Here is a 23,186-nt window from a genome sequence, read left to right on the forward strand (position 1 = left end):
TTATTACTAAGTAGAGGTTCTAAGGCAGAAAAGTGGAAAGGGCTAGGCAATAGGGGTTAAGTGACTTGCTCAGGGTCACACAGTCAGGAAATGATGGAGATCACATTTGAACCCAGGACTTCCTGTCTCTAGGCCTGGCTCTTGATCCACTGAGCTAGCTACCTGCCCCCCTCTTCATATAGTTTTGTTGTTACTGTTGTTCAGTTGTTTTTCAGTCACGTCTGACCCTTCATGATCCCATTTGGGGTTTTGTTTGCAAAGATATTGGAGTGGTTTGCCATTTCCTTCTCCAGCTCTTTTGACATATGAGGAAACTGAGGCAAACAGGGTTAAATGACATTCCCAAGGTCACAGAGCTAGTAAATGTCTGAGGTGAGATTTGAACTCAAGTTTTCCTGACACCAGTCTTGGCACTTTATCCACTGTGCCTGTGTGATATCCACTCCCTTGCTGCCCTGTCTATAAACTAATAAATATTAGTTTACAAAATCAAATTTCTTGCCAGCTCTGGGAAGGGGGAAGGAAAGGAGGGAGACAGACAATTTGGATCATATAACTTTGGAAAATTCATGTGGAAAATTACATGTAATTGGTAAAAGAAAATATCTTTACAAAGAAAATAAATATTAGTTTAATCAAATTAAATGGAGACAGTATTTTGGCAAGGAAAGAACTTGGAATCAAGTCAGAGGACCTGAATCCAAGTTTCAGTTTTCCTATTTATGTAACTTTTGTGATCTTGAACATGTTAGTTTTCCACTGAAGGCCTCAGTTTCTTCATCTGTAAAATGGAAGCTCTGGATTGGATGAGCTCTAAAGCTATGAGTCTCTGATCTTTGCCACTAGAAGGGGACATTGATCCCATCTTGTCCTCCACCCTCATTTTACATATAAAGCTCAGAAAAGGAAGGCAATTTTCCCAAGGTCATGAAGCTAGGAAGAACAGAAACCCAGGTCTCCTGATTAAGGCCACTATTCTTTACCCCAGTCCCTGGTTGCATTTAAAGACCCAGAGATCGGGCACTGGTACATGACCTTGGCAAAGGTCTTGGCTAGGTCCCAGTTTTTAAAGTTCTCGACCAGCTCCTACCAATGAGGAGAGGAAAGTTGAGACAGGAGAGGTGAAAAGGGGGGGCCTGAGGAGGCTTTTGGGTGGATCCCAGAAAAAGTGCTTCTTTCTGAGACACCTAAATAGCACAATGGATAGAGCACTAGTGCCTGAAGTCAGGAAGACATGAGTTCAAATTCTGCCTCAGACATTTACCAGCTGTGTGACTTTGGGTAAGTCACGTAACCTTTGTTTTCCTCAGTTTCTGCACCTATAAAATGGGGATTATAATAGTTACTTGCCAAGATTGCTTTGAGGATCAAGTGAGATAATATTTATAGAGTATTTATCATAGTGACTGGCACATAGTAGGCATGATATAAAATCTTATCCCCTTCCCTTTCCTCTCCTCAACTGAGCTGACTTTCATCTGGGTCACTGCTGTTGTGGTTCTGAGGGATGGAGCAGTTTGCGGACTTGGGAGGAGAGAGAACAGCACCTCTTGGGCCATGTGACTCACATCTCAAACTATGTAGCTGCAGGGTAGAGGGCTCTCTTTTCTCCCCTTCCCAGGCCCCCCTACAGGCTGTTATGGCCAAGTGGGCTATTTTAAGTTCCCCACTGGCCCAGGGCATTCCAGGGGATTCCCTAATGGTGCTAAGAGAGGGCAAGGGTACTGGGGGAGGGGAAAGAGCTTAGTGAGGCTCCTCTGGACTTATGTCTGGAAGCTAAGACTCTCTGAAAGGCATTCCTGTCTGTGGGGCGAGAATCCTTAGCTATGGTGTTGAATTTTCTCACCTTAAGGGAGCCAGCAGGGGCTAAGGGCTAGGCAGGAAGGCTCAGAGGTGGAAAGAAAGACTGAGATCAATTAGGTCCCTGGCTTCTTGCTCTCGTCTCAGGACCCTCCAGTAGATGTAGTCAAATAAGGTAAAGACCCTTTATTAAGATGATAAGATCTCTGAGAACAAGAATCCTATCTTCCCCAAAGTCTGAGAGGGACCCTTATTATGTGCACTCAACCTATTCCCCTCTATGGGCTATGAGAGAGGATGTTGGGGGATAAGGAAAATGATCATGGCAGAGGTTGTGATGAAACATCAGCCCATAGAACTCATCATAGACTCCTAAATGCATGGAGACAACAAAGAACCACAGGCTCACAGAACCTTAGGAAGAAGAGTAAAAGTATAGAATCACAGAACTATCAAAGACACCTAAAACCATAGTGCTCCTGGACTAGACAATCAGTGCCATGGAACTGTGGTCTTGTAGACTTATAGAACCATAGGCAATCCAGAGCAAACTAGATTTATGGAACTATAAATATCCTCAGATCCACAGATGTCCAGCACCATGGAACTACAGACTCATGGCAGCATAGGACACCAGAATGGGAAAGTCCCTAAGTGATCATCTAGCACAGTGATGGTGAACCTTTTAGAACCTTTTAGACATTGAGTGCTGTGCCATGCTCCCCACCCTGAGACTGAGACAGCCCATCTCCCTCCCTTCCACCTCCTATTCTTGACAGGGGTGGAAGAAAGGGAGGGGAATGGCTTGGGTACTCTGCTCAGGGGAGGGAGTAAGCACTTCCACCAGGCTGCTAGGCAGAGGGGCATCGAGGAGAAGTGGAGAGGGTTAAGGGAATAGCTCCACCCTAGTCCCTTTGCCTTTCTAGTAACTAACTCTGGTGGGCAATGGCACATATGCCCACAGAGAGATCTCTCTACCAGAAGCCATGATACCCCGGCCAGCTGACCAGGTCATGGTCTGAGGAAATGAGGCAGACCCTAGAATGAGGGCCCCCTGCTGATTCCTCTCTGTGACTTCTCTCCCCAAATTTTCCCCACTAATGGACTTGTTATGATTATTATTCTCTCCCCATATACAGGAGAAATAATATGAGAGCAAATACTTATAGGATCAATAAATATATACTCTACTTTAAGCACCCTAGGTTATTACACCAAAAAGATTGCAATTACAGAATTAAAGCCCAAAGATTACTGCCCATGACCCCTCCTTTCTTAAGCATACAACATGCTTCAAGGCCTTACAATAAACACTGGCCAAAAGTTTGAGCACTAATAATAAATCTTTCCTTACACTCCAATGAATCTGTTGATGAACAGAAGTCAGGCAGCATTGCTAGGCACTTCAAAGTAACACAAGAAAAACAGAATTTGTAAATTGAGGAAAACCCCCAAACTAGTCTGCTTTAAGTCCTCACACCTAGATACAAAGATGTTTCATTATTCATCTCCCAAGCAATTGTGATTGATAGTGAAAGCTGACCAAAAGCACAATGATCCCCTCAGCAGGGCAAGGGGTACTAACCAAAAATGGCTTCATTCACATAAATCATATCTATCACAGAGTGTTGTAGAAACCTAGTAAATGATCACAGAATTCTTATTGTAGTAACATCATAAGAGTGTTATTTAGGTTATTTGATAACATCCAATCAAATTGTAGAACATCATATATATAGAAGATTGATTGTGTGTCAAAGAAGCATGTACCAAAAAACATATATAATAAAAAAACCCACAGTATTATGGCAGAGCACTGTGTGATGCCTGCATATGTGGGTTGAATGCACAGTGTCTCATCTCCTTATTCCAACTGTGACAACTCTGGGCAGAGAGATCTTGGATCCTCAGAGAGGCTGCTGGACAGACCTCTATATTTCTCCATGCCATAAGTTCACCATCATGGATTTAACATAATTTCCTCACTCTATAAGTGAGGAAACTGAAGGTTAGAGGGAAATGACTAGTAGCTATGTGGGTAATTGGAGAAAGCTTGGGACAGACACTTACTAGCTGTGCTGTTAAATCACTTAAATGCTCTATGCTTCAGTTTCCTCACCTGTAAAATGGGGATGGTTATAGCACCTATCTCTCATAGGAGCAGTAGTATCAAACACATAAAAACCAGGTCATTCTTATAGGTCATGTATTGACTAAGTTTTAAAATCTAATATTTTCTATGTTTTATTGTATTTTTATTTATTTTGTTAAATATTTTCCAATGACATTTTAATCTTGTTTGAGCTTTACTTAGGAATGCTACACATCTGACATCTCTGGTTATATAGGTCAAATGAGTTAACATATGTAATGTGCTTTATAAACCTTAAAGTTAATATATATGTCACTATTAAATTATTATTACATTTTTGTTGTTGTTAGTCCAAGGTCATTCTTATAGAGGATGACCTTGGAATTGGTAAATGGCAGAGCCAGGGCTGGAACTCAGGACTCCTGATTCTCATTTTGGAATTCCTTTTGTTCCATCTCACAATCTCTGCAAAAGTTCTTGTTGCTCTTTATGTGAATTCTTATAAATAATTTAAAATCGATCCCTCCTGGGTTGCCATTTCTTGGTCTCTACAAGAAGACCACGGTATGTTCTTACTTACATGGGTGAACGAATTAGGGCACAGGTCCTGGGTATTTTCTGCTAAGTGGATAGAGTCAGGAGAGAACCAAGTATTCTCCACCACGACAACATTCACAGTGGCCATGGTTCGGTGACCTGAAGTCTGGTCTCCCAGGTCTTTTACCTGTACCAGCAGCTGGTAGTGACTCACAATAGTAGGATCAAGCTCAGAGCTCCCTGTAAAGTATGAAGGAAGGATATCATTATTTGTAGGTAGGAATGGAGGCAAATCCACTAGAAATTCACAATCTCTGTTTAGATCCTGATAACAGGAGAGGATAGAATACATAATCCCAATGGGTAGAAATTATGATATGTAGGAATCAGAACATGGATATCTGAACTATAAGCTCTTTGGATAAATGCAGATGAGTAGATGGATGGATGGATGGATGGATAAAGAGATAGGTAGGTAAATAGAAAAATAGATGCCTGTGAGGATGGGTAGATCAATGGATAGATGGATGAATGTCTGTATGTATGCATGTTTGGATAGAAAGAGAGACAGGTAGACAGATGGATGCCTTCAAGGATGGATAGATCAATAGATAGATGGATGAATGAATGATTGTGGATGGGAGCAATGAGAGTAGCTGTTTGGTCTAAGCCAGGGGTTGAACTTGGAGCCTAAAAAAAGACAGTAAGCTTCCTCAGGGCCCTGGATATCAGAGATTTATCTCCAGAATGGTACAAAGCTAGACTCTAGGATTATAGCATTATAGGCTAGAAGATTTAAAGCAGGAACGGACTTCAGAGACCATTTAGTCCAAATTTCCATATTACAGATTAGGAAAAGAAGGCACAAAGAGGCTAAGTGATTTGAGCCAGGTCACTCAAAGTATTAGCTTCTTGTTTTTGGTATTGCCACTTGGGAAAGCATCTGTTCCTTGATGACTCTTAATGTCTGCATCCCTGGCTTATCAAATTATTGTTGTTTAGTTTAGTATAGTTCACTATAAGGAGAAGATGGGAGACAAGGGAAAGTTATGTCCCTCAGAGTCAAAATTTAGGAATGGACCCCAAGTTCATGGATAGTAGTAGGAAAGGTCAGGAGTTTGGCTCTTATCTTTTAACATCTTTCCTCAAGACTCTCATTTTGCCAATGGTCATAGAGATCACTTGGCCCTAAGAGTGGTTAAGGGACTTGGGATCTACTTACCCTTCTCACTGAGGGTGAGAGCCCCTGTCCTGACCTCCAGCTGGAACATGTCTGGGGAGGGCTGGGCTGGAGTCTGACTCAGGATATGGTACCGAAGATCTGAGTTGGCTGTGCCTGGCTCATCCCCGTCTGTAGCACTGAGGTAGAGGAAGGGTATACCTGGCCAGAGGGGAAGGAGAGAGGGTAGTGATGGTGGAATGATTCCTCTCAGAAAGTTCAGCTTTTAATTTCCCTCCTGATTTCTTCTTTCTCAACATCCATCTCAAATTCCTTCATATCTGAACTTTTCTCAGGAACCATGGATCATATTATTTAGAGTCAGAAAGGGTATTTGAAGTAATCTATTCTAATCTCTTCACTTTCTAGAGACTCAGATTAGGGGAAATGACTTGATTAAGGTCACACAGCCAAGAAGTAGAAAAGTCAGAACTGAAACCCAGAACCACTGACTCCAAATTTAATGTTTGTTCCATTACACTACAACCTAGCAGGAGTAGCATAGACTTGAAATCAGAAATAACTGAGTTCAAATCCAGTCTCAGACAATCACTAGCTGTGTGATCTGAGGCAAGCCATTTGACATTGTCTCAATTCCTGTTTTATCATCTATAAAATGGGGACAGTAGTAGCACTTCTCACAGGATTGCTCTAAGGATCAAATGAAATAAATTCATACTTTTTTTTTTTTTGCAGATGCTAAAGCACTATAGAAATGCTAGCTGTCATAGTGATCTTTATTATCCATGAGGATCACTCACCCCATCCTACTTTGTCTGCTCATCCTTAATATGCATATACTTCCCAACCTATTAGTCCAACTCTGATAACATCAGTATTTCAAAGTCTGTGTGCAATATCATCAGTGTCAGTGATTATTACACGGATGCAGATTTTAGGTCCTTTATACTTTGGCAGGTGGCCTTGGTCATTTTCAGGTCAGTACTTGGGGCAGAAACTTACCATATGGGTTTGTATGAGAAGACTTTTATGAACTGATTCAAAGTGAAGTAAGCAGAACCAGGAAGACAATATACACAATGGCTCCAATATTATAAATGGAAGCAAAAACAGTAACTGAAAATGTATACAATGTTAATTAAAATGACCATGATGGACTTGGAATAACTATAAGATGGCACCTTCCTCCATTCTCTGAAGAGATGGGACACTAGGGGAATGGACGCCACATATGATGTCAGACTTGATGAACAAATTGGTTAATTTTGTTGAATAATTTTGTTGAATAGTTTTTCCTCCCCTTTCTCTTCTATTCTTTGATATAAGGGATAGTTCTCTTAGAGAGGAAGAACAATTTTTTTTTAATTTTAAATCTTTTATTTTTATTTTCAGTTCCAAATTATCTCCCTCCTTCCACCCTTACCCATCTACTGAGAAGGCAAGAAATATGATGACCATTATACATATGAAGTCACGCAAAATATTTCCACATTAACCATGCCACAAAAAAGCAAGAAAAATAAATAAAAAAATATGTTCCAATCTGCACTAAAGAGTCCATAAGTTCTTTCTCTGGAGGTAGAGAGTATTTTTCATCCACAGGTCCTTTGAAATTGTCATATATCATTATATTGCTCAAAGTAGCTAAGTCTTTCACAATTGATTAGCATTACAATATTGCTGTTACTATGTGCAGTGTTCTCCTAGTTCTGCTTACTTCACTTTGCATCAGTTCATGTAAATCCTCCCAGGTTTTTTGGAAACCATCCCCAGGAAAGGCTATTTTCTAAAATAAAATGCTGTTGTGAAAAAATAAGATATCAATACTTTGCAGCAGTGGTGGAGTGGAGGTAGTAAACATAGCGTCATCTCCACATCACAATGAGATATTATCAGGACAAGACTTTAGTGGAGGAACAATATGACTTATAGTGACCTTTCTAGGGGGAGCTGGGTTGCTCAATGGATAGAGAGCCAGGGTGAGAGACAGGAGCTAGGTTCAAATCTGGTCTCAGATACTTCCTAGCTGTGTGACCCTGGCAAGTCACTTAATCCTCATTGCTTAGTCCTTACTGCTCTTCTGTCTTAGAGTTGAAACTAACACAGAAGGTAAGGTTTTAAAAAATTAAACTTTGTTTCTTTAATGTTTACAAAGAGCCTGCTTTACAACAGTCTTTTGGGGCAAGTGGTACAAAAATCATTATCCATGTTTTACTGGTGAGGAAACTAAGGTTCAGAGATGATATGAACTGTACGTCCCCTGAGGCTTCCTCTATATTTATTCCAATCCCCACCACTCGGTCTCCAAGATTAGATTAAGTAATAGACCTCCAGAAGAGAAGATCTGGTAACCCCTAGAGCTGTTCAACAATGAAATGAGCTGCCATTCTCCCCACTCCCAGACCTCTAAACCCTGTAGTCACTCACCAGCATGAGTACCCTGGCTCAAGGTCCCTGTGTAGTCAGCTTTGGTGAACTGAGGCACCTGGTCATTCACATCCTTTACATGCACTATCAAGGGCTGTGGGCCCCACAGAAGGCTCCCATCTTCAGCAGTGATTGTCACCTGGGAGGTCACCATGAGAACGGGGGAAATGAATTAGTTCTCCAAAGGAGGCGCCACGTTATCTCTATCAAACAAGTGGATCCATCATGGGCTATGTGTCTGTTTTCCCATCAGACAAGGGGCTCTCTCTCCCCCACAGCAATAACAACTTACATATCCATAATCAATAAGTCAACAATGAGCATTCTTTAGGGACCAGCTATGAGGCAAGCATTGTTCTAAGCATTTTAAGATTTATAAAGCACTTTTCTAATAACACAGTGCACAAATTAATACACTCATTAAAAACAAACCAAACTCTTAGCCTGTATTTTAGAATTGACACTAAATATTTGTTCCAAGGCAGAAGAGCATTAAGAGCTAGGCAGTTGTAGTTAAGTGACTTGCCCAGCTAGGAAGTGTTTGAAGCTAGATTTGAACCCAGGACTTCCTGTCTCCAGGCTGGACTCTATCCACTGATATAGCTGCCCACATGTTCTCATTTTAGAACTGAGGAAACCAAGGCTCAGAGACTTATTCTGGGTCACACAATTAGCATGTGTCAGAGCTAGGATTCGAAACCAGACCTGTAAGCCTGATGCATTTGTCAGATACACACAGATGTACCTAATTCCCCAAGGCTCGCAGGAATTGGCAAGGGACTAATACCTGAAGGTTGTACTGGGCTTGCTCTTCACGATCCAGTGGTCTGGTCACAAACAGGAAGCCAGAGTCAGATTCCACCCCAAAAAGGCCTTCTGCGACGTCCTCCCCAGCTACCTGAATGATGGCAGGGCTGTCTGAATGCACAGGGGGCAGCTTCAGCTGAGGGGGGGCAGGTAGAGAAACAGGGAAAGGTCAGAGGGAGAGGAAGGAGAATGCTATCAGGAGTGAGGCTGGCTTGCGCAGGGTGTCACGGTACATGTGTGCACATATTGGGGAGGGATGAGGCCACCCTACAGGCTTGTGAGTTCAATACTGATGAGAAAGTTTCCCTTCCTCCAAAAATCTCAGCTCAATGATGCTTGCAATCCCATCATTCTTACAAATTTGGCTCATCTTCTACCCCAACTCCTACCTCCACCCCAAACCTGAAACACATTAAGTTATTATAGAAAAAGACTCTGAGAATCTCTCTCCCTCCCTTTCCTCTAGTTCGGGGTCTGGGGCAACAGGTCATCATTACCTTCTTCAGGTACAAAGGAAAGTTTCCGGCATAATTCTCTGGAATTTCCACGGAGAGCTCACTGGTGACAGCTTCAGGTACAACCTATGGGGGAAGATGTCCTGAACACCAAGTTAATGTCTCCAAAAGGCCATTTAAAAAAAAGGAGAAATTATATCCTTGGGGGAGAGTGGAAAAGAGCAACAGATTTGGGGACAGAATGGCTGACCCTGTGTGATCTTGAGCAGGACAGTCAAGCAAAACCATCCCTGAGTCTCAGTTTCTTCACTTTTGATATAAATAGAGGAATGCTAATAGAAAAAAAAAGAAAGTAATAACAAAAATAAGCTAGAGGGGTAGGAGGGGTACCATGGTGTTGAAAGTGAGAAGACTGGTTAGCTCTGTCATTTATTAGCTAAGTGACTAGGAGCAAGTCATTTCCTCTCTCTCAGTCTTTTCTCATTTGTAAGGAAAGAACAATTACTTTTGCACTGTCTCTCATGCCAGATGCTATCATGTCTTATCAATTCTAGCTCTACAATATCTTTTTTTCCACTAATACGGCTTCTCTCTCAGAATAGGGCTTCTTGTTGTTCTGTCCCATCCTACTTTGTGACCCCATTCGGGGTTTTCTTGAGAAAGACACTGGAATGACTTACCATTTCCTTTTCCAGCTCATTTCTACAGATGAGGAAACTGAGGTCAATAGAGTTAAGTGACTTGTCTAGGACCACATAGCTAGTAAGTGTCTGAGGTCAAACTGGAACTTGGGAAGATGAGTTTTCCTGACTCCAGGCTTGGTACTCTATCCAATGTGCTACCTGGATGTCCCTAATATAGGGTATAACTAACTACCTTTACCTGGGACTATTACAAAAACCTCCAACTGATCTCCCTACTGCCAGTCTCTTTGCTCTGCAAGTCATTCTTTACACAGTTACCAAAATGATATTTTGGGGGGCTAGCAGGGTGGCTCAGTGGATTGAGAGCCAGGTCTAGACATGGCAGTTCTAGGTTTAAATCTGGCTTCAGATACTGTGAAATTAGAATCTGTTACCCAAAAAAAAAACTATGATCCTCAGCAAAAACTAGAACTCCACTCACTTCCTATTGTTAAGTGCTGATGTAGACAGGAATAATTGCGTGGAGTTCTGTGTCTACCCTCTTTCCCTTCCTGTTGGTGGTTTTGGTGGAGCTGGGATTTTTGAGCAGGTAGAAAACTTAATCATGTGGTTCTATTTTGTCTGATAATAAACATTATAAAAATAATACTTGAAGTATTGGACATTAATTTGACTCTTACAATACTTCCTAGCTGTGTGACCCTGGGCAAGTCACTTAACCCTCAATGGCTGACTCTTATGAGCTTTGCTAGCTTGAAACCAATAGTCTTGACTCTAAGACATAAGGTAAGGGGTTTTAAAAAATAGTTTTTAAACCCCTACCTTCTCTCTTGGAATTAATATTGTATATTGTTTCTAAGGCACAAGAGTGATAAGGGCTAGGTAATGGGGGTTAAGTGACTTGCCCAGGGTCACACAGCTAGGAAGTGTCTGAGGCCAGCCCATTTCTAGGCCTGGCTTTCCATCCACTGAATCACCCAGCTGTCCCCCCAAAATGAAATTTTTAAAGTACAGGTCTAACCATGTCATTTCTTCACTACACCATCTTCAATGACTCCTTATTTCCTCTAAAATTACATGCACTATCAGGCATTTATAGACTTGTACAGTCTGGTTCCTCCTACTTTTCCAGTTTTATTTCATATTCCCCCATTTTGGTCAAACTGTCAGTTGCTCCTCATATAGGACCTTCCATCGTCCACTGTACCTCGGTGGTTCTCTTGTCTAGAAGGTGCTCCCTAGATTCCTCCAAGATACTAAGATGCTATGGATCTGTTGGATGCTAGGACTACACTGTAAGGTGGGGAGGCAATGGGAGAGATGGACTAAGAAAGACCCACTGACATTCCCATGTTGCTCCTGGTCCTAGGTTCTCCTGAATTCTAAATTTGAATCATAGAGGTGGAAGCTGGAAGGAGTCATAGAGAATGAGCCAGAGGAGCCATTATTTCATCAATACATGGACCTCCCTGATGTGGAATTTCTCTCCACTACTGCAGTTGGCCTGCGTTTGTAACTTTTTTTAAACCCTTCTGTCAGTAACAACTTTAAGACAGAAGAGTGGCAAGGGCCAGGCAAAGAGAGTTGAATGACTTGCCCAGGTCACCCAGTTTGGAAGTGTCTGAGGCCAGATTTGAATCCAGGTTCCCCTGACTCCAGGACTGGCATTCTATCCAGTGTGCCATGTTGTTGCCCCACTTGTCACTTACAGTCCTAGAGAGTTTCTCAGAGTACTAAGACGTTTGCCTTTAATCATACAACCATCATGCAGTAGAGGCAGAACTTGAATCTAGGTTTCCTGACTCCGAGACGAGCTCTTTAGGCTGCCTTAGAGACTGCAGAGGAGGAAACCAAAGCCTGAAGAGAGGAAATGATTTGTCCATAGTCACACAGTAACATCAAGGGAAGAATTGAAATAAGCATCAAAGTCTCTTGAACCCATTGCACCTGCCTTACAAATGCTCCTCATTTTCCCGGTGTGTGTGTCCTTATTCCCCATCCAAAGGAGATTGTCTCCTCCCACTTTCAGTCCTTGAAGCTTAAGCAGGTCTCTGTGACTTTCTCAGACTTACCCTTGTCCTCAGTGTATGCCTGGCTCACAAGAATAAGAACAAATAAAGAGTTTCCCACCCTCTTGAGATCAAGGCTTTGGGGTGGCCCTGGCTGATTTGTTCATTCATAACCCCATAGTGAAGACAGGTAACATCCACCCCTCTGGCTCTGCCTCAAGGAGAAGTTGTGTCCATCACTTACCTGGTAGATGAAAGAGCAGAAGATGCCGAACAAGATGGTAGCCATCACTGGAGGCCTTGTGTTGAAGGAATGGAGATTGTGTCTAAGATGAACAGTCTCCTGGCCAACTTAACTTCCTTCCCACCCAATAACCTCAGCCCCCAGGTCACTTCCTCTTCTATTCCCTCTCAGCTCTGCCTGACTGGAGGTCTTATCCTTTCACAATCCAGTTAAGGGAGGCACAGTACAATGCACCGACAGACTAAAAGAGAGTAAAGACTAAATCCCCCCAATTACTGGTAAGGGCACCTTCATTTCCATCTTCCAGTCACCAAGGGTCACCACGTCAGTGTCATAAGTCAACTTGGATTAATTAAGAGCTTATAGGCACTGTTCTAAGCACTGGAGATACCGGGAAAGGCAAAAGAAGGGTCCTTGAATTCTCACAGTCTAATTGGGGGGACAACAGATTCTCTGTCTCTGTCTCTGGATATGTGGCAGCTACGTGGCACAGTGGGTAAAATATTAGACCTAGAGTTTGGAAGACCCATCTTCCTGAGTTCAAATCTGCCCTAAAGCTAATGTTACTAGCTCTGTGACCTTGAATAGGTCACTTAGTCCTGTTTGTCTCAGTTTTCTCATCTGTAAAATGAGCTAGAGAAGGAAATAGTAAACCACTCCAGTATCTGCCAAGAAAACTCCAGTTGGGGTCATGAAGAATCTGACAGGATTAAAAATGGTTGAACAACAACATATGTATATATAAATAGTAGACAGACTAATCTTAGAGGCAGTAGTAGTAGTGGGTGTATGCATGTGAGAGAGACAGAGACAGGGAGAGAGAAAGAAGGAGGGCAGGTGGGAGTAGGGAAGGAGAGATATGGAAAGAGAGAGAGAGAGAGAGAGAGAGAGAGAGAGAGAGAGAGAGAGAGAGAGAGAGAGAGAGAGAGAGAGAGAGAGAGAGAGAGAGAGAGAGAGAGAGAAATAGAGAACAGAAAGGTCTCTAGTAAAAAATAAGATTTGAGCTGGGACTTGAAGGAAGCTAGAAGGTAGAGGGGATGAAGGAGACCATTCCAGGTGTGGAGGAGGCATGGAGTCAGGCAAGAGAGAGTTGAAAGCAGGGACAGCAATAAGGCCAGTGGTATTCCTGGATTATAGAGAAACAGGAGAAGAGTAGCATCCTTAACTCCTTACTCTGTGCATAGTCATTCCTTTTCCAGCTCTCCTTCACAACTTCTCTCCCTCCCTCTCCACTCATGCAGCCTCATCAGCTCTGACTTGGACCATAGCAGTAGTCTCTAACTGATCTCCCTACCTATGGTCTCTCCCCACTTTACCTTCAGGACCAACAGAAAGTACTCTGGCATTTAAAGCTTTTCATTCCCTGGTGTCTTTCTCCCTTCTTCTTTTCCAGTACTTAAATCTTGCACCACTCCATGCACTCTATAATCCAACTTCCCTGGAACTTCTCTTCACCAGTTAGGACTCTCTGTTGCCCAATGTTTTCACTGGTTGTCCCCCTTGCCTGGAACAAATTCTCTTTCAGCTCCACCTCTTAGCTTCCCTGGCTCCCTTCAGGATTAAACTCAAAACCCACCTTCCCAAACAGGTCTTTTCTACCTCCATCCTCACTTTCTCCAGTTGCTAATAGCTTCTTCTTTCAGATTGCTTTCCATCTAGTCTGTATATATCTTTCAATTATTTGCATTCTGTGAATTGCATTGGAATATATATTCCTTGAGGACAAGTAAGTTAGGAGTCTTAGTGGATGAGTGCTGGATCTGAAGACCAGAAGACATGAGTTCAAATAACACCTCAGACACTTATGAGCTGTGTGACCCCAAGGAAGTCATTTAACCTCTCTCTGCCCCAGTTTCCTCAACTGTGAAATGAGGAAAATAATAGCACCTACCTTCCAGTGTTGATGTAGGCTCAAATGGGATACTTGTAATGTATTTAGCACAGTGCATTGTTTGTAATTGTTCAGGTATTCCAGCCATGTCTAACTCTTCTTAATACCATTTAGGGTTTTCTTGGCAAAGATACTGTAGTGGTTTGCCATTTCCTTCTCCGGCTCATTTTACAGATGAGGAAATGGAGGCAAACAGGATGAAGTAACTTGCTTAGGGTCTTGCAGCTAGTAAGTATCTGAGGCTGGATTTGAATTCAGATCTTCTTGACTCCAGGTCCAGGACTCTATCCACTGCTCCATCTAGCTACACCCTTGCAGATAACAGGTGCTTAATACATTTCTCCCCCCCCCCCCTTTTTTTTAAACCCTTACCTTCTGTCTTGGAGTCAATACTGTGTATTGGCTCCAAGGCAGAAGAGTGGTAAGGGCTAGGCAATGGGGGTCAAGTGACTTGCCCAGGGTCACACAGCTGGGAAGTGGCTGAGGTCAAATTTGAACCTAGGACCTCCCGTCTCTAGGCCTGGATCTCAATCCACTGAGCTACCCAGCTGCCCCCACTTCCCTTTTTTTTTAAACTTCATATCCACAGAGTTCAGCATAGCACCTAGCCCATATTCAGTATTTCATAAATGTTTTTTGACTTACTAACTCAGGTTCAAATCCTCTGAAGCTTCCCACCTATGTGACCTTTGGAAACCACTTAAACTTTCTCATCCTCAGTGTCTTCATCTGCAAAATGAGAGATGGTCTAAATTGGTCTCTGAGACCCTTCCTGCTCTAGATCTATGAACTAAAGGTTATAGAATGATGGAATCTCAGGTCAAGAAGGGACCCAAGAGGCCACCCAGCTCAAATTTAGCATATTAGGAATCCCCTCTACAATAGCTTTGATAAGTGGTCAGTCAGCTTCTACTTGAGAGTCCAGGCAGTCCCTTCCACAGCTTGACAGCTGGTTAGAAGTTGTTCCCAACGATATCCTAAATTAAACCTGCCTCTAAGCCCCTTCCACGCATAGTTCTGCCCTCTGAGGCCAAGCAGAAAAAAAATCCAATCCCTAATTTACTTGGTAGTCTTCTTTCTTAAACTCAGCACTCTTGCTTCCTTCCTTCCCCTACTTCTCCTCTACAGGTTTGACATCTCCAATTGCCTCAGCTGATCTTTATATGGCATGGTTCAAAATCTCCGCATCAACTCAGCCATTATATACTGGACCTCTTCCATCTTGTCAATGACCTTCCTGAAATGCAATGACCAGAATGAATAATTCTCCAGATGTCTAGCCCACCCAGGGGATGATAGGACTAGGCCTAAGAATAGAGGATTTGAGAACTGGAAAACACCTTAGGTCAATGGTTTTCAAGGTGAGGACTTTCCTTAACCCTCTTTAGGTGATGGCTTGATTCCAAGGAAATTATGGCATTCCTCCAAGAGGGAACCAATCAGAGAGGGAAAGATGGTGGTCACATCCCACCCTCTCAGCAATGGCCAATCTCAGAGCTTATCTCCAACACAGTTTAACCACTCCTTTCATCCATTAATAAGAAACATTCCTCCACTGTGCCCAGGCTTTCTGCTCCTCCCCTTCTGCCACTTTTTGGCTCCTCTGGGTGGTTATAACCTAACCACAATCCTAGCAACTGCTACAAAGTCTTCACCTTCCCAAAGAATACCCACATTCTGCCTCAAACCATATCATGATTGTAGGAGGTACCCTGAAAGGTTGTGTTCTGCAATATAGGTCAGTGCCTGGTAAGACACCCCACTTTACATGGTGGGACAGAGTGAGTTGAATAGGACAAAACAACATAGATGGGTTGTGATGTCAAGTGACAACTTCATCCTGTCATCTTTCTTTCCTAAACTCAATCTTCTTCAAGACTTCTATATTTCTGACCTACATGAACTGATGCAGAGTGAAATAAGCAGAACCAGGAGAACATTATACATATTAACCTGCAATATTGTGGAGTGATCAAATGTGAAAGACTTTGCTACTAACAGCAATATACTGATCCAGGACAATTCTGAGGGACTTGTGGAAAAGAATTCCATCCACTTCCAGAGAAAGAATTGTTGGGAGTAGGAATGCAGATGAAAAATATGATTTATTACTTGTTTATTTGGGTATATGTTTAGAGGTTTAGGTTTTATGGGATTGTTCACTTACAAAAAGGAATAATATGGAAATATGTTTTGCATGATAATACATGTATAACCCAGAAAAAAAGAAAAAAAATCTTCCATATTTCTGTCAAGAACACCACTCTCCTTTAAGTCTCCCAGGGTTTCGTTACCCTTGTTATTCCTGTCTCTTTACTCAATGGAAACCTCGCTTTCCAAAGTTACCAATGATCTCTTAATTGTCATGCAATGACAATCTCCATCTTTCTTGCCTTCTCTGTGCCTTTTGGTGCTGTCATCCTCTACTTTTGGTTACTTTCTCCTGTCTAGATTGCTATAAACAATGCCAAGATGCCACATAAAATCTCCCACATCTGCACACTTTGACACAGTAGAAGCAGAATTTCCTCCTGTACCAAAAACCTTTCAAATGATGAGAATTTCAGTGAGTTTTAAACTCCTTTCTTAAAGGCAGAAAACTATAACATCTAATTAATTGACATCAGGGAAGATGGGCGATTATGAGCCAAATGTCAGCAAAAATCTTTGTATGATGGCTGGACTAATTAGAAAATGATTCTAGTGAGATTTAGTGAGAGCAGTAATAAGGTCTTTCTTTTCTTTGGGATATTTGTGAGGCATTGTCTTTTATTGCAAAAACCATGAAAACCAGACATCAACATGGACTGAACTTAAAACCAGGCTTTGAAATTGCTATCACAGTATTAAACCAAAATTAGAAGAAAAAAACAAACAAACCAAAACATATTTAGTTGCAAAGCTCTCACCAAAATATCTGCAAATCACTACAAAGGAACATTTTGGCAAGGACAAAATATTTCTACTCTGTTAACAAATATTATTTTCAAAATATGACATCTTTATTTTATCCTTTTAAATGGTCTATTTTTGTTTTATATTGACACAATTATTATACAAGCATATGGATATGATGTATAAATAAAAAATAAACATCTAATTGGGACGCAAGCTCAAAGATCTTTTATTGATACAGAAGCATAGAAAAATCAGAGATCATGCTTCAGATGCCATCTCTTGAAGTTGTTTTTACTTTACAGATGAGAAAACTGAAGCCCAGGGAGTTGAAATCTCTCACAAGAGCCCTTCTTTTGTCTTTTGTTCCCACTGACCAAACCGTTACAGTTCAAATGGTCTCATAGTTTGCTGACTTCAGAAAAAATCTCATACAAACCAGGCTTGTCTAGAGAGTTCTCATGACAGGATGTTAATGTTTAAGAGAAGAGGAAAGGGGGCATGGAGGTGGCTCAGCTTATTGAGACACACATAGAGAGGGGAGGTCCTGGGTTTAAATCTGATCTCAGATACTTCCCAGCTGTGTGACCCTGGGCAAGTCACTTAACTCCCATTGCCTAGTTCATACCACTCTTCTGCTTTGGAACCAAGACATAAATAGTATTGATTCTAAGATGGCAAGGCAAGGGTTTACAAAAAGGGGAGATGGGGAGGTGGAGGGAAATAGTGGCGAATAAGATCATGCTTATTTGCAATCCTAGGGAGACCCTGAGCACCAAACAACTTCCTAGTGAATAATGTGAGAATCAACAATGCTCCATAAATAGATGCAGCTATTCCACCAAGGCTCCAGTTGGATATTCTCTTGAGGCTGCTCAAGATCCCAGAGCGTAGGGATCTGTAATTATCTCCAAATGTAAAAATCAGAATCACGAGATTTAGAGCTAGAAGGGCCCTTTCAGATTTTCCAAAGCTGGGCTTCTTAACCTTTCTTGTACCCTAAACCTTTGGGGCAGTCCATGGACCTTTTCTCAGGAAAAACTTTTTAAACACTTGAAATTCTAAATTTTAGTGAGATGGTAGTGAAAATAAGTTATAAATAAATATATATGTATATATGTATATATACATTTTTTCCTATTCAGATTCATAGACCTCCTGAAATTTGTCTATGGACCCTATTCAGGGGAGGGAAGTCCATGGATTTCAGATTAAACCCCAATCTAGCCCAACAGCTTCCAACAGAAGAGGAAACTAGGATCCCAAGTACGAAACTTACTGATTCAGAACCTCCTTCTCCCTCACTTTCTATATCTAATTGGCTGCCAAGTTCCGATGCATCTTTTTCTCCAGTTCCCTCACCCCGAAAGGCCCCCTTCTCTACATTAGATTGCCATTGCCCAATCCATTGCCTCTCAGTTGGACTATGGTAGGAGGCTCCTAATGGTACCTCCAGTCTCTCTAATTCAGCCTGCTCCCATTTTTGTACTTCTCTTTCTAATGAAACCCTAATAATTCCACTCCTCTATTTAAACACCTTTAATTGTTCCCTATTGCCTTCCCGAATAAAAACTAAACTGTTCAACTTGGTATCCTTGTAGCTTCTAGCCCACCATTTTTAACCTCGTGTATGTCCTTTGCTCCAATTAGGCCAATCACAGGATTAGAATTATAACTAGGAATTGCCGTATTTAGAGCAAGGAAAGGAGTGGGGCTGGGGGAGAGTGGGTGAAGGCAGAGAAGAACTCATCTGGGGTGTAGTTTCAGTGGAAAGAATCTTCCCCAAAACATCAGAAGGTTCCTACACTACCAGCTTCTGAGAAAATGGAAGATGGTGGGATCAGGAAAGAAAGTGGGGTCACCTGGGGAAAGAAAGCTTCAAGTGGTACAGTCAGCACATTCTAATCTTTGTTGCCTTGGTGCAAAGCTCTGATTACCTCACCCTCGTTAAAGCTTTGCATAGGATCCTAGATTTAGAATTGGAATGGACTGAAGAGATTTATCTGGTCTGACCCTTCCTTTTACAGAGAAGTATGCTGAGACTCAGGGGATGAAGATGACCTGCCCAGAGTAAAAATACTAGTAGATAATGGAACTGAGGACAAACTTAGTTTTCTGACTTTGAATTCATTTTTCTTTCCAGCCTATCATGTTTCACACTCCCCTACCTCACTTCAATTTTTATTCATAGTATTCTAGGATTCTGAGCTGGAAGAGAACCTAGAAATTCTCTAATCCCTTCATTTTACAGAAAAGGAAACTGAAGGCCAGATAGCATAGTGGATAGAGTTCTGGACTTGGAATTAGAAATGCTCTGGGTTCGAATCTCACCTCAGATACTTAGGAGGATGAGTTGCTTAATCTCTTGCAGCCTCATTTTCCTCATCTGTAAAATGAAAGGGCTAGACCTGATGCCTCAATGACTTCTTCCAGCTCTGATATATAATCTAGGACCTTGCTCCAAGGTCACAGAGCTAACACATAGTAGAAGCTGCTGTTGGGTTTCAGGGGGTTTTCACTTAATACCTTCTCCCTCACTAGGATATATCCACCTCTTATAATTTCCCCTGACATTTTTATATATCTCTTATTTGACACATATCTCCTTTCTTGTTGTTCAGTTGTATCTGACTCTTCCTGACCCTGTTTGGGGTTTTCTTGGCAGAGATACTGGAGTGGTTTGTCATTTCCTTCTCTGGCTCATTTGACAGAAGAGGAAACTGAGGCAAATAGGGTGAAGTGACTTGCCCAGGGTCACACAGCTAGTAAGTTGTCTGAGACCAGGAAGATGAGTATTCTCGACTTCAGATCCAGTGTTCTATCCACTGTGATACCTAATGGTCCTTCTCCAGGGAGCTCTTGGGGAGTTACAGGGACAGGAGACTCAGTTGGGGACAATAGTTACCTAATACTCAATTATTACCTTCCTAATTGTGAGCTCTCTGAGGGCAGGAGATTTCTTAGCCATCTTAATCTTTCCCAGAAGGCTTTGCTGCTGGGTAAATGTTTTTAGTGGCTGCTGCTGAAATACAAAACATCTTCCAAAGTCAAGTCAAATGCCTAAGCATTTATTAAGTGCTTGGGCTAGGCACTGTTCTGTGTTAGGAAAGAATGACGCCGCCTGTCAGCCCAGGAGTTTAATGGCTTTGGTTGTCATGACCCAGACTTTAAGTATAATTTACACAGTGTCAGTGAAACTTGCCTTACTCCTTGTAAGAAGTAAAGGATCCTTCTTCAGACATACTACAGGGGAAGAGAGGCAGCATTGGGATAGTAGAAAGGGAGCACCATTCAAAATCGAAAGCCCTGAGTTCAAATGCTGGTTTTGTTCACTTAACTATCTGTGTGACCTTGGGCAAATCACTTCCTTTCCTGAGACCTGAAAAATTTCCTCATTGGTTAAATAAGGGAGCTGGAACTACTTAGTTTCCAACTTCCAGTAAATCTTTAAGTTCTATGAATAAACCTCTAGAATTGCAACCAAAAAAATGGGCTCCAAAATCCCAGGTTTGGCCCTAGTATCTAGTTGCACCCCCAGACTCAACTATGGCCAAGGACCACTGCTCATGGATTGTGTGGCTTCACTGGTCCCACCCTTCCCTAACCCTGCCCTTCCTTCAAAGAAATGGCTGACTTTGTCTTAAGGTCTCATTGCCCTCCCTAGAATCTACTCTCCTTCTCCTTCATGATTGAGATGCTAGTGGAGTCTATCCCCTCTTCCATGTCCTCCAGGGACAACTCAAAAGCCAGAAAGGAAACAAAATAAAAAAGTTCAGCCTTAATTCAATTCCATAAGAATTTATGGTTCAATGTTTGAAATTAAAGCCCTAGAGGATGATGGTTATATCTACTCCTGGCAAAGACCTTCAAGTGTCAGTTCCAGCTGCCAAGTCTCCATCTTAGATCTTCTCCTTGGTTTCCAGCCCTTTCTGCCTCTCCCTAGTGACAGCCCTCTCCCCCTCATCCCCTAGTCTTCACTTTTCCTGTTCTTCAGGGTCTCCTCCCACCGTTGACCTCTATAGCCCTCTCTAAGCCTCAGTGACTCCCCAACATTTTCTCCAAGCCCCCTCCAATGGACTTTGCCTCTTTTCTGAGGACTACTTCTTCTTCTAACTGCTGCCCCTCTTCTATCTTTGCCATCCCCACCTCTGGCATCTATTTGTTCCCTGGCTTCTCTCTATTCCCTCACCCCCTGACCCCCCAGCTCTAGCCTCTGCCTCTTTCAGACTCCATCCCCATCTCTGAGCAGAGATATCCTTACCTTCTCTTGTCTTCACCCTGGAGAGCTTCCCAGGCTGGTCCTTCTCCAGGGAGCTCCTGGGGAGTTACAGGGACAGGAGACTCAGTTGGGGACAATATCCACTGAAGAGTGGAGGGTTGAGGAGGATGTCCCTCAATCTAGGAAAACTCCGTTCACCTCCCACTGGGCCTGAAGGACAGAGGTTTGACTCACAGCTTGCCTCTAACTGCTCATTAGTTACTGATTGACTTCCTAATTAAGAAAAGTCCCAATGACTAACTCAGGAGAGCCATGGGCTGAGATTACCAACCTGTGACTGGAAGCTGGGCTTTGGGTTGGGTTTTTTCCAAATGGGCGACACTGGGGTGTATGGAGAGGGGGCACAGAACATCAAAGGACAGAGGTGGGCTCAGCCTTCAGTTAGCCTAGAGCCCAAGTTGGGACCAGAGCACTTATTGGAGACCAACTGGCAGAATGGTCTAATGGAGGACATTGAAAAAAACACAAACAAGGTCAGTAGGACTGAGTTCAAGTCCGAACTCTGCTGAGTTGTTACTTCCAGTAAGTCCTGTTTTCTCTGGGACTCAGTTTCCACATTTATAAAATAATGGCATTAGACCATATCAGGAATTTTTTTAAACCTTTACCTTCCATCTTAGAATCAACATTATATTTCAGTTTCAAGGCAGAAGAGTGATAAGGACTAGGCAATGGGGGTGAATTGACTTGCCCAGGGTCACACAGCTAGTGTCTGAGGCCAAATTTGAATCCAGGACCTCCTGTCCCTCAGCCTGGCTCTCAATCCATTGAGCCACTTAGTTGTCCCCATGCTTTGAGGTTTTCAAAGTGTTTTATATTCATTTCCTTATTTGATTCTCGAAGTAGTCTGGGGAGGTAGGAACTTTTATTATTATCCCCTTTTTAAATTAATGAGAAAACTGAAGCAGAGAAAGTAAAGTTATTCACCCATAATTTTTAAGTAACTACAGCTGGATTTGAACTGAAGTCTTTCAAGTCCACTCTCCTCCAAGGAAGAGATGATATTTCCATGGAACTGTTGGCGCCATGACATTTTCTGCCCAGCTCTAAGGCTGAAGAAACTAAGCCTGAGAGAGTCTCACAACCCAAGAAGGTTTTACTTGACTCCGAGTCTTGTGGTCTCTCTGCTGTGCCAACCAGCTGACTTCCAGGCAGCTACTTTTCTGTGCCTCAGTTTCCCCATCTGCCATATAAAGGGCTTCGATTAGATAGCCTCCCAGATCCCTTCCAGACCTGAATCTACTATCCCATGATCCTTCCTTCTCTGACTGGCCCAACTCCATTGCTGTTCCCAGAGTGACTGAGATGGATAATCAGAATCATTAGACCAGCTGGAGCAGCCCCTTGGTAGACAAGGACAGAATAAATGATTCCACAGAAAACGGGGTTAAATGTAGTCTGCACTCCTGCCTCTAAACAAAACCTTTCCCATGCTTGAGCCCCTTCACTGATCTTACTCCTGCTTCCCCCTGCGCTTCCTGCCATTTTCTCTTCTAAAATGACAGCCTAAATGTTCCCATCTGCAGTATGGGTTCCCTTTGTGGGATGGGACAGAAGGGGTACAATTCCCACACTTTTTACCAACCTTCAGGCCCCTGCTTTCCTAGGACCAGCAGACCCTTTCACCTTGGGCAGCCTGAGCTGACCCATCTTCTTTGATGAGGGACTCTGGGTAATTTAGGGATTCCCTTCCCCATTATTCCTTTCATTGTCTGTTCCTGAGAGGCTCCTGGATAGATCTTTCTCCCAGCAGGCTCTGAGAGAGCTAGAAGGGCCAGGAGCTTAGACAGCACTGTTAGCCATTGAAACTGAGGTAGATGGGGAACAAACATTTATTATATGCCTACTATGTTCATTTCTAAGCACTTTACAAATATTATCTCATTGGCTCCATAGAACAGCCCAGGGAGATAGGGGCTACTCTTA

General features: G+C 42.5%; 1 protein-coding gene across 1 annotated transcript in view; it reads right to left on the bottom strand.

The window, feature by feature from the left end:
• Positions 1-21,441, bottom strand: part of CDH16 (cadherin 16) — a 53,614-nt gene extending 32,173 nt beyond the window's left edge. Inside the window, exons 1-7 of the mRNA XM_007477109.3 lie at positions 21,243-21,441; positions 12,196-12,250; positions 9,341-9,424; positions 8,824-8,979; positions 8,037-8,175; positions 5,652-5,810; positions 4,473-4,669 (exon numbers count right to left, since the gene is read on the bottom strand). Of these exons, the coding sequence (XP_007477171.2) occupies positions 4,473-4,669; positions 5,652-5,810; positions 8,037-8,175; positions 8,824-8,979; positions 9,341-9,424; positions 12,196-12,240 (780 nt within the window). The 5' untranslated portion in view covers positions 12,241-12,250; positions 21,243-21,441. The remainder of the gene's footprint in view (positions 1-4,472; positions 4,670-5,651; positions 5,811-8,036; positions 8,176-8,823; positions 8,980-9,340; positions 9,425-12,195; positions 12,251-21,242) is intronic.
• Between the last annotated feature and the right edge of the window lie 1,745 nt (positions 21,442-23,186).

This window comes from Monodelphis domestica, chromosome 1 (assembly GCF_027887165.1).
Source record: "Monodelphis domestica isolate mMonDom1 chromosome 1, mMonDom1.pri, whole genome shotgun sequence".
Classification (NCBI taxonomy): domain Eukaryota; kingdom Metazoa; phylum Chordata; class Mammalia; order Didelphimorphia; family Didelphidae; genus Monodelphis; species Monodelphis domestica.